General features: G+C 32.3%; 1 protein-coding gene across 1 annotated transcript in view; it reads right to left on the reverse strand.

The window, feature by feature from the left end:
- GRIK1_3 (Glutamate receptor ionotropic, kainate 1) overlaps positions 1 to 12,243 on the reverse strand; it is a 44,370-nt gene extending 32,127 nt beyond the window's left edge. Inside the window, exons 1-2 of the mRNA XM_051211480.1 lie at positions 12,046 to 12,243; positions 2,153 to 2,368 (exon numbers count right to left, since the gene is read on the reverse strand). Coding sequence (XP_051071544.1) covers positions 2,153 to 2,237 — 85 coding nt within the window. The 5' untranslated portion in view covers positions 2,238 to 2,368; positions 12,046 to 12,243. The remainder of the gene's footprint in view (positions 1 to 2,152; positions 2,369 to 12,045) is intronic.
- Positions 12,244 to 13,182: the final 939 nt, after the last annotated feature.

Consider the following 13,182-nt stretch of genomic DNA (forward strand, 5'->3'; position numbering starts at 1 on the left):
TTTTTTCATTTTACCGGTAATCCACCAACACCCACGCTTTTTATTTTCCATCAGCCGTTTGTTACGATTGATTTTCGATACGGCATAAGAGTTAAACATAATGACTAGGCTCTGATTACATTAGGTGATGAATAACTGACCAAAACTCCTACCTAAATGTTCTCTAAAAACACTTTGTGTTATGTATTTAACATTTAAGTGTGTTATTTTATTGGCATGATATAAGTTTTTGTGTATTCAAAAACAGTTTTTTCTCACCTTAAACCTACCCTGGTAATATTGACTTAATATCCAGAGTGATTAGGTTTCAAATTATGTTCACATTATTATTATTACTCTTATTATTATCCTTGTCTCCTCTTGCCCCATTTCGAGTCTAGTTGACCTTTTATTTTTTTATATATAAATGTTCTTAACAAGTATATTTGTGATCAGATTGTTCGAAATATATTGCGCTAATATATCACATAGTTCCGATAATCTTCGTCTTCTTATTACATTATCGAAATAAGTTTTTGTGTTAAATTTATATTTTAAGTCAAATTCTCAATTAGATCATTTGAATGATCCACAACCTAATAAATCTTTAGATGGTCTACCAAATACTAAAACAGGTCATTGTCTGTATCCTATGTTCTATATCGTTGTCTAATACATGCAGTTTATTAAATTTTAAACGAAATTGTTCATAACAATTATGAAAAATAAAATAAATCGTAAATAAAACTTTCTATGACCTTGTAAATAACCCAGAAAGAAAATTATTCCCATCTAATTGAATGAGTATCTGTAGACCAATTCCACGAATATTAAGATTGGGAAACTGATAATAGATCATAGTCTTTGTAAAACCTTTGTAACCATTTAAACTTTGTCATTATTCTCATGAGATATTTTTATATGTACATATTGTTTATCCATTGACTATAAAAAGATAACTTAATAAACACCATGGTCACTTATAGAGTCGTTGGAAATTGACTTTATAATATAGTTTAATCGTTTTTGTAAATTATTTGTCATCTTATATCTGTTTATTTGGAGGCTTTAAATGAGTTTGTTTGTTTGTTTTGTTAATAATTATCGCTTGATCATAACTCACATAAATGTATACTGATTAACATACAGTGCGTATAAAAGCTACAATATATTTGGAAATTTACGAATTCAGTATGTGACTAAACTTTAATCTATAATTTCAGATATCAAACAGAAGAAAATTTCCAGAAAGGAGTCATGTCGTCTCTTAGGTGTAACTGAAAAAGATTACTGATGGCACTTTTTAACTGATTTAAATGAAATGATCAATCTAGAGTATCTAACTGTTAGTTTCGATGTTAGAGAGTAGTTAGTAGCTTACAAGCGGCCAACGATATTGCATAGTTTATTGATACTATACTGTGCTTTAGACTGGTCATCTTGATATTTTTTTCAACTTACATAGGTTATCTAAGACAAAAAAGAGAAACAGTCATACTCATAAGAGAACTTTATGCCTTAACCTTGTTAGCCGACTTAAATCTGAAACCATATTTAGTTATCCACCCTATCTACCTATAACTCTACAATTTCGACTTAAACATTTCTCACCCTACACCTCCACAAGCACGCTATACTACATCAATATTGAAATAGTTCCATACATATAACTTCTATATAGGTTAATAAATAATATACTGGAACTTAAATGAAGCAACATATATTGAACACCTTATTACCATCCCTTTTTCAAGTTGCATTTCAGTGATATTAAGCAACAAATTTATGGAATTTTTGAAATAACCAATTAAACCAGAACAATGTGCATACTATATTTCTGTTAGCTGCAGTCTTAATTCCATCAATGCTGAGTGTATTCTTTACAATAGACACGACATTTCATAGTTAACCGACTAGTTATCAAGAATAATTTTGAGTGCCGAGGGCATTATTCCCATCACAGAGCTATCAATGTACATTTAATCTTAATTTCATTTCAACTGTCACAAGAAAAATGAACAGTTATGTTATCATGTTAAAGTATTCATTGAATTATGACAAATAAATCTGTAAACATTCATTAAACCTTTGAAACACAGAAAATAAACAATAATATATTGTTCAAAACAAAACGTAAACAATAATAACAATAATAATAACCATGATCGCTTACCTATTATCAGCTGAGTAGATTCATAAGTTTGTGAATAAATACAAGATAATTGAATGAAAATGATTGAAGTTGTATAAAATATCATGTGTGTATCCAAGTATCCTACATATATGAATGTATATATTATTTATGTGCGGGTGTATAGGGATTAGAGTGAACAGCTTTTAAAACAAAATCAACTTTTCGCTTGAATAACCGATTAATGAATCAATAAATCTGAAAAACAAATAAAATAAATTGTTCTAGATTATGTACATCTGAAATTATCAGAAATAATTTCAGAAATAATAAACTTTATTAACTGGTTATTATTTAAAAGGGTTCTTTCGAAGATTCATTTAATTTTTGTAAATTGTACTTGTCACAGAATGATCTTAGTTGGAGTATTGTTGAAGACGAAGCTGAACTGAACAGGTGATTTACTTCAATGTAAAACGCCTCAGAATTTTACACTTATGACTGTATTGTGCTTATTCACATATATTCAGAGAAATTGTGTTGAAGTGAGCTGAGTTCTGATAATTTTAATTGGAGTTAAATGGAACCTTATTGGAAAAAAAAACAAGCAGTGTTACATAGCTAAATTGTTTTATTCTGGAAGTGATCAAAAACGAAGAGAGGCGGCAGTTGAAGTTGACTGAGAATAGCTACTAGAATTTTGCAAAATAAACACGAAGTTGATATTCAATTTAATCTGACTTTTGTAAATGGTAGTTTCGGATAAATGTAAATTTAACTGAATGTAGCTAATTACTAGATAAAATTAAAATTAGATATATTGTTCAAACTTTAAGAAGTATCCAGGATGATTTGATTATGTAAAGCACTAGAACCCATTATGCATATTCCTTATTTATAACTTGTCAAGTGGATGTGAATATATTCAATGTTTATATTCACACAGAGACTAGAACTCAGTACCTATCATTCCAAATCTCAACAAGTTCTCCACTAAGATACTTAGTCCAAATAGTTATATGTAAGAGCTTGAATCTTATCCGTTGTTGGCATTAAGGACTACAATAGTTGGTAAAAAAAAAAGGAAATGAAAACTATATTTGAAAATGTGCATCTTGGATGGAAATGAAACTTCATAGTGTACATATTTCTTATCAATTGAAGACGACAGACATACTCATGAGAACAATCGTATAAATACAAAATGAAGTTTTTTCGAAGAATGTTTCCTTACTTGTCATTCATACATAAAGTTACTGAAATTCCATAAAATGATTTAATTTTTTCTTTCGACTGAAAAATTTGTTGCAGAGTTTTTTTGCGTTAATTCTTTATTTCAAGAACTCAAAGCAAACCGACCAAACCAATTTTTCAAAAATACACGAAAATCCTTATGCTTATTCATTATTTATTTATTTGAACACATAAATATTGGTACAAGAGGGCACTAAATATATATGAGCCAAACAAAACAATCAGAATTCGAAGAGAAAAAAGAAAAAAAAGGTAAGGAGCGTATAAAAAAAGAACAATAACGAACAGATTAGTGTAAGGCAGTGTAATAATAATAATAATAATAATAATAATAATAATAATAATAATGAGGGAAACGGAAAGGTACAACCAGAAACAATCCTTTCAGTTAGGGAAGATACAACCACTTTTTATGAAGAAAGTAAAAGAAGGTTACAGCAGGATCGCCACTGGCTTCTATTCTGAGCCATATCTGATAACGTCTCTAGCCACTGTGTTGTACCATCTCTCTGATCCCAGCTAGGGAGTCGTGAAGGACCAACACAAGTCAGCCCTTTGCAACTTTCTTTCATACCACGACACCATGTCATACACTGACCACCTCTCCGCTTTTTCCAACCAGTCCCAGAGTCGGCAAATAATGCACGACGTGGAATTCTCCGGGACAACATTCGTAGAACATGTCCAAGCCACTGAAGTCGTTGTTTCAAGATGGTGACACCAATTGCATTATTATCTCTGTGCCCGAACACACGATGCAGAACCTCTGCATTACTAACATGGTGTTGCCACTAGATGTCAGCAATCCTTCGGAGACAACGATGATCGAACACAGAGAGTCGTCTAACATCCTCAACTCAAAGAGGCCAGGTTTCACAAGTATAGAGCAAAACCGCTCTCACCGACGCGTTGTAGATCCGACCTTTTACGGCCAGACTGACATCACGAAGGCGCCAAAGATGGCCCAGATTGGCATAAACCGCTCTGGCTTTCACTATACGTGCATTGACCTCATCACTCACGCCACCACCAGCACTTATGCAGCTACCTAGATACACGGACTTCTCGACTACTTCTATCTGCTCATCATCCAGGGTGAGTACAGGATTAGGATCCTGCCAGTCTTGTAGAAGTACTTTGTACTTCGAAGGTGCAAAGCACATACCATACTTACGGACACTGATTAAGTGCGGATTGCATGGCTTGGGCATTGTCGCACAGTAAGACAATATCATCCGCATACCCAAGGTCGAGAAGTCTTTCTCCAGGCAACAGATACACACTGCCATTACTTACATCCATCAAAGCTGTTTCCAGAATGTCATCGATGGCAAAGTTGAAGAGGAATGGTGAGATTGGGCAACCCTCCCTAACCCCACTTCTCGAATGGAACAATGGAGAGAGGTGGTTGTATGCTCTCACTCTGCCTGAGGTGCTTAAAAGGAGCTAATGGAATTTTTGCTATTGTCTTAATGTAGATAAATATTGGTGTGATGATGGGCAGAATAGTACAAATAATGATTATTACCGAACTTCAAATAATCTTCGTACGGAAGAGAAATTGCTAGAAAGAAATCCTAAATAGTGAGGAACTCAACTCTCAAGTAATAAGTTATCGCTATGCACGATGAAAAAATAGCATAAATGTGCCTAAAGAAGTGTTATTTATTGAGCGAGGTTTATTAGCATATTCAGAGATCGATTTTCACCTCCAAAGATATCTGAATGGTTTAAAAGTTTGATATATTAACACTGTATCTTTTTGTCTGTTTTAAGGTTTCATTTTCACTTTATCTCTGCGAAACTCAGATTTGTGATGAGATCAATTAAGGAACTCTAACCTAGCAAGTGGAAATCGGTTCTCAATATGCAGTAATTCTAAGCCTCAGAAATAGTATTCTGGAAACTCATGTAACTCTGGACACAACATTATACGCAGCCCCCAAATTATTATAAAAAGTCTCGAATTACTATTCGTAAAAATCGTTAACTGGATTTATGGTGTAACGTGTTAAGTGGCAAATAAACGGTGCATTCGTGCTTTCAATAAAGGCAGTTGGTTAAAACTACACAATATATCGATAGAGTTCGGATACAAAATGTATCCATAAGGTAAACAGATATGTTAAAAGGGAATTGAAATCTATTGGCTAAACATCCATCCATTATCAAAGCAAATAAAACTTTGTAGGAGATGACATTAGGTGTTTGGCTATCTTGATCATTAATATTCCTCCTACTACTTCCTTCTTTGGGTCTGTCTGTGTGTTAAACTAGCGTTTACCTTCAGGAAATAACAAGTGTATCACAATTGATTGATCACTGGGTGGTGATCAATCTCATGCTTGTCTAGTCCCTATTAGTGCAGATAGAATGCTATCGATCATGTTGCAATGTGGCCACCAGTCTAGGTGACTCGACACTGCGGGCACTATGTATTGAGATTAGATGGTGGTTGGAGGTAGTCAACTACCTCCAACCACCATCTAATCTCAATAACAAGTGTATACTATGGCGTTCAAACGCTATGCACCTAATATTAGGTCTGATATTCACTTCATTCGTTAACTGTTATTGACAGAATCTTATTCGCTTCTTCCTAACGGTGACCAAATATAGTTAGTGACAAATTACTAAATTAATTATCAGTTGCATTATCTGAATCCTTTATCAAAGATGAATTATATGCCATTATTTATTTAGTGTGCTATCAAAGTGTCTATTGAAACTAATTTAGTTTCGTGAAAAATTCAAAACAAATACTCTACAAGTCGGCAGATAGTTTACGAGAATAGAATGTATTGTGAACTGTGCATGTTAAGTTTAACTGTGACTCAGATAACATGACCGCCTTGTGTTTTAAATAATTCTGCTATGACTAGAAAAAAATTACCAAAGCATTATTTTTCGAAAACAATTGATGCACAATTAGGTATATGATCGTAGTCATAGTTATATATTCCCGGCTTCAAGGATAGATGTATTTATTTTATTAATGTTCCATAAGAACATTTGGCTCATAGCTCATTGAGATGGCAGATGAATATAATAATTCACATACTAGTCTAGTAACCACTTTTACCGCTCCAAACATTTTTATTAGTTTTTGTATCACTAATAACAATAAATAGATTTTCATACGATTTTCCCGATTGGAAAACTTGAATAACGAAAAAACAACCTAGAGACAATAATATTATTTAAGAAGGAAGCGGTGTACCTACCTTATATCATAATAACAGAAAATTTCTTATCACCAAAGTTTAGTAAAAACATAGTAGTAAATATGAAATAAGAGATTTTTATATGGCTGAATATTTATATTTTTAATAGTTGAATTATTGCGTCGATTTATGCTAGACCACCATTGAAGACCTGAAAGCACTGGACGGCCGTTTCGTCCTAGTATGGGACACCTCAGCAGTGCGCACCCACAATACCGTATGCGGGACTCGAACTCAATACCACTGCTTTCAGGTTTTTGATGGTGGTCTAGCATAGATAGACTCATGAATTCGACCACTAAAAATTACAGCGATCTCCACAAACCCCCATTCTAAGAATATTTATGTATCAAATAATGTGAATATTCTGGAAATTTTTTTCAAAAACCGAATGTGGATAAGTTATCGAAAGAATTTAAATGCTAAAGTTTATGGAATAACAATAAAATAGATTGATTATAGGATTAAAATATATAATGGTTAGGTGGAACCCAAAAAAAGTCTAGGAAAATGAGCTTATGGTTGAGAACACAAAATGCAACTTTACTCAACCAAATGTTGGAAGCTGAATTCATCAGAATGTTTTAAGATCGATAACAGAATCCTTTAAAGCACAGATATCTAGTTTTGGTCTTTTGATACCAATGTCCCCAGTTAAAACAAACAAGTCCGATGTGGGTTGCTTATTAGTAATTTTGAATAATTTTTAGATGTCAATGTCATCTCCATTATCAAGTAGATGTCGGGTGATCGCAGTTGTGAAAACATATTTACCTCTTAGTCCCAACTTCTGAATAATGTTTTTGGAGATACAAACATTGACTTACTTTTCAGTTCTTCCAAAGTATGGCCTTTGGGATGTACATGTAAACTGGTAAACACAACTGAAGGTTACGTTAGATGATTATCTGATTACTTTCCAATGTCTCAGCCATCAATTTGTCAGATAAAGCGAGACCCGTTTAGCGGCTAGATATGTCCATTTTAACACAACCTTTGATCTAGAATCGGTCTTCCAGGGCATTTTATCACCTTCAAAACAAAATAGTGTATCGTATTTTTCCTCTACATACAATGCTATTAACACATACCGTATCATATCTCAATTATTCTAATGAACATTACTGTGCTTAAATTAGTGATAAGAATGTAAATACATTGAATAATAAGATCTTGAGCATTACTGACAATTAAATTGTTAATTTTGAGAAGTATACTTGCCCTAGTCTGTATATGTATAATTTTTGTTAAACTCATTATCTCCTAAGCACAAAGTACAGTTTCTTTTTTTCATTTTGAACAGTAATGTATAATTCCACATTCAGAAATTAAGCTTTTCTTATTAAACATAAAGTCTAACATGTACATTAATAAACAGTATTTTTATTCCACAAAAAATCGGCCAACATTATCATTATCATTCGTAAAGATTATTATTAACTTATGATTACATTAGGTGATTTCACAGTTAGATGTTTAAAACAGCCAACGATTAACAGAAAAATAATAAACACTTTTTACGAAACGCATCACTTCATTATGATAATAATGACAATAATGGTATCAACACTTCAAGCATATCATTTTAACCAAGATCAATCTTAGTGCATACATGCAGTATATAGTAATTAGTTTTAATGATAATAATAATTATTCTTATTCTTAATAATAGTTAAACCACTCCATATTTAAATATGAATTCTTGTTTTCAGTATTTTCCTGCATACCTTACGTAAGGGTTAATGAATTTACCCTTCAAACCATCAAAACGTAGATGGAATTCATTTAGAAGCTGCCGATCAGTGACTGAATTATCGAAAGCTATAAGCATTTAGCTACGATTACACTTTTACAATTATTAAATAATCATAGACTGGTTTGCTTACACACTTTAGGTGTGATTAACATAAGGCAGCTAAAACTGAACAATGTAAAGTGGTGATTAAGCTTACAGTCAAATGATTGATAGTCAAGTTATTCACCCATCTAGTCTTTGCTGTACAAATAACTGTCTTTCAGAACAAAACTAATATCAAACATAGAAAATCTAGTCGGAAGACGAGAGTTCTTTTAGAAGTAAAAAGGTTTTTACTTAAGAGCATAAAGCTTAAAACACATTCATGAATCTGCTTACGTTAGCAAGTATAATTTGCATCTTACAGATCGGGGTGAGCATAACAATACAAGAAATATATTGAAATTAGAAGTTAAATGATGACTTTAGCAAGCGAGAAATAACTACTTCCTATTTATCTTTGTTCAATAATCACTACTAAGGTAATATTCACAATCTAAAAATCTAAACAAATTGTACTCAACTCTGAATTAAAAGACTCTGATTTTAAGTCACTTGAAATATCATTAACATTAACAGAGGAAAGATTGTATTTGAAACAGAAACATTTAGTATTTACTGATGTCACATTGTCATACAAGTGCTAGTTTTGTTACGAAAACTTACTTATCCACAAGGGTGTCAGTTGTAGTAGTTTGATGTTATGCAATCGAAAACATCGCTAAGAGCCTCAAAACCTACGTTTTGTGGCACTCTTACTCGTAGGATGAAATGCCTGATAGCATGGGCCTCGAAAACGTACGCATTTTGTACGCTTGGTTACGCCAGACAAAATTCAGTGAATGTTGTATACAAACGAAAAGAAATCATACTATTTAATGCTCTGATTACAACCCTTAAAACTATTGCTCATCGACTTGTAACAGTCTCTAAGAAAGAAGCATTTTATAAAACTTTAATTCATTTCTTCCACGAGATTTTTTTATTTTGATGATTTATGAACTTAAGTTACTAGTAATTATCTAGTAGCATAACTGAAATGTCGAAGTTATCAAATTCGAAATCAGTTTATAATAAGGAGTGATATAAACTCAAGAACCTATGAAAATGGAAGAGCAGTTAACAGCTTTTCCGTTCTAACTGGGGACTTCTCCGTAATAACCATCTGTAACTACGTATGCGACGAGACCCTAGACTTTCACATTCATATTGAGGCTAACAATTAGTGAGTACACGATTTGTATCAAGATTAGTAGTTTATGAAGTGTTCAAATTCCACTAAACAGAATCTAATATTCAGTAATTTTTTAAACTAAGTACAATCACACTTTTGAAAATGAAATAATTTCAATAAAAATCTGGTGAATAAAGATGTAGCATTTCAATGTCAAAAGTAGAAACTGACGAAATAAAAATAAGCATACAAACATTAAACGTCTATCACTACCCTCTATAACATCTGTATTAAGTGGAAAAGCATTGGATAAAGAAAGGAATCTTGTTTTAATTGTAAAGAACACAAGAAAATCTAAATGCTGAATAAATTATAATAAGTCTCATAAGAGAAGGAGTTCTCAAAACTAAATGATCTCCATTTTACCTCACCATTGAGCTCTGAAAGCTGAAATCTCAATTAAAAATAGAGCTTAGTTCTTTAGAAAATCAGAGTTCATCTCTGAAATTACATACTTTTTTTTATGGCTAACAACTAGTAGAGAAGATGATGTCAAAGGTTTCACTTCACTGCCATTAATAATCTAGTAAAAACAAATACATTCCATAATGACATCTATTCGACTGTTTAAAATATTATTGTAGTTTAGAAAGACGAAAACGTAGCTGGTAGACAAGTTCAGAAGAACAACTAACTATCTTTAGCATTAATAATATGAAGCAAACTGTGAAAACTATTATTTCCTCATTAAAAGTTAGAGTTATTTCCAACTCCTTTTAAAGAAAAGCAAGAAAATCTATCATTTGAAGTGGAAATTCTGACTGAGATAGTAAGTTCGAACACCTTATCAGGATATATCAAAAAACAGTTATAATCGATAATCATAAGAAAAAACAGACTGACACTATGCCACCAACTTTTAATCAATGTTTTAATGTGTATACTTTACTGTAATTAGTAAGATATAATCAAATAGACTGGTACAATAACCAGTACAGATTGTGCAGCATAAAAATATGACTGTTACTCCCTTCTCATTAAATTACCTTGCGTTAAGACAACACAACATGAGCAGATAACAAATGGTTTGTCACTTGTAATCAAATGATAACTATCATTGAAAAGTGATAGGATGATTTACATTTATTAGTCCAGAAACAAAATAAAATATCTGATAAAATTATTCAAACCTATTTAGTAAAACGAATCAAAATCTAAAGAAGAGAAACTGCTAACTCAACTGACATCCAAGTGTTATTCGGCATAAGTGAAGTCCATTACCTCTAGCGTAACAGTCCAAGCTAACAGATTTCGCTACTAATCAAGTTTAAATTAATTGTTATGAAGAAATATGAAGTCGTTCTTCACTAGGTACTGGCACCAGTTTTAAGGAAGTTAATAACCAATGAGTATTGAATAGTTATACTGACTCACACTGATATCCTTCAGTGGTGTATACCTGGGTCCCAACAGGAGATCGCTTAAAGTATATTTAAGTCTTATGATGAATATAATACTACCAGACCATTGAGTCGGCATTCAACAGTTCACAATTTCAAAACCTTCCGGATGGTATTATATGATGGAAATCACTTTCAACTGATAGAAAATCTTCATAAAAAATATATGAGTGTAAAACACTCTTCTTTAAATGTATAGAGATTTATTCAATGCCAGAAATGTTTTCATTTACCAACTAATTCTTTCTTCCTGTACTATATCCTTATATGCAATCTTTCTTTTAGATATTATCACCAGTGAATTAACTACTTTATGAATCCGGTGTTCATCTTGCTGTGCTAATGAGGTATGGCAACTTGGACCGATGTGCCTGGTCCTACGTTCTAGCTGACTGACTGAATCAGGTTTATGGAAGTGTCCCAAACAATAATACATGAAGTGAATGGAACACTGCCTCTGACACCCTGATTAGGCAAAATAAAGTCTGAAATCGAACAGCGTCAATTGGAACTTTGTAAACTAATCCTTCCTTTTACAATTTATAGACCAGATACTAACATATAAATAAACCTCTTTTATAAGATACTGAGGTTTACATATAAGATAAAATTACGAACAGAGTTACGGTATGCAGAAAACAGGAATATCTGCCTGCATTCCAAGTTATAACGCTTAGTGGAGCGAGGATCTTCGTAAAAAACAGATCAGAGGTCGTAATCGACTACCAGTTCACTATAAGCATCTATTATTATTCTTTCAACAATGACATAAATTCAGACTACCTATGAATCTGTTATCAACCTCTATCATAACCTGCTACTACATTTAGTAAAGTCCTGCATTACGTTTTAGACGTCGGAAGACATGATATCTAATCAAGACACTAGTGTTGTTGAATTGAACCAGATCCCTAATTCCCTTTAAACCTAAGTCGTTAGTATTTCTAGTTAGTATGATCCCACTTAAAATCGTTTACTTCATAAAAGGTTATTATACAAATATGATGGAAATTTTTCTGTGTACTTACATTTTTCCTTCGCCATAGGAAATTTGTGATTTAAGCTTGAATCATCAAATCCCAAAAAGTCTAATTATCGATATGTAGAAGTTGTGCCTTTTTTATTTGTATAGTAATTCTATTAATATTCATAAGTTTTACTCTGTCAAAGCAAGAAAATCAAACAGTCGAAACAATTTGCCATATTGTTCATGAACAGTATTATCCATTTCCTGATCGATTATAGGGTGATCGAATTTCGTCCGAAGTCAAATATTACGTCAATCCACCAATCAGATCATGATCGTGGGATAGACTGAACCACCAATATCTCTGCCATGTGTTATCCTGTTTGGTTAGGATTAGTAGAATGGCATAGATTCACCCTGGGGGTGGGGGTTTTCGTCTATTTGTTTTAGGAAAATTCATTTGTACGTATGCGAACAACCTTGTGCATAAAGAAGTTTTTGCATACACGTGATCGAAATTAGCCTGTGTTAGTTAAATAAGCTTGGATAGATGAATAATAGCATGATGACAAATAAAAGTTAAGTCCACATATGAATGGCATGACGTACATATGAATCTAAACAACTCAGCTAAAATCAAGAATACAAAAAATAGCAAACAAGTTAGCTTCATCAAACTAGGGAAAAAGAAAAGAGGATTAGAGAAGGACATACACAAAACTAAATTTTCGCTTCTCTAAATGAAATCAGTGAGATTTTGATACAAAAACAATACAAAGCTAGCTGACAAGGATCTCAAAGATTAAATCTGTTTAAATAAGTATCAGGAAATCGCTATAAAAAAATTTTATAAGCAAGAGTTAAGTAATTAACAGAATTATAAAATTAAAACCGATTTAATTAATTAAAGGGGGGATTGTGGCGATTGTTGGATTAGTAGTGGGAAAGACTGAACAACTGCTCTTTTCTCAACATTTAGAGCACCCGCAACCCTACTAGGTGTTATACCAAGTAAAAGCTTATTCTATTGGAGTGCGAACGACATATGAAATTGATTTTTTTTTTCAGTTGTGTTTGACGTGTATCCACATCTTGAGAAAGATTATATATGTTTAATTGTATAATGTTGTAAATATATGTTCATGAAGTAATTGATTGAATTCTTATTGTTAAATACAACTTAGTTCAGTTTATACAA

This window comes from Schistosoma haematobium, chromosome ZW (genome assembly GCF_000699445.3).
Source record: "Schistosoma haematobium chromosome ZW, whole genome shotgun sequence".
Lineage (NCBI taxonomy): Eukaryota > Metazoa > Platyhelminthes > Trematoda > Strigeidida > Schistosomatidae > Schistosoma > Schistosoma haematobium.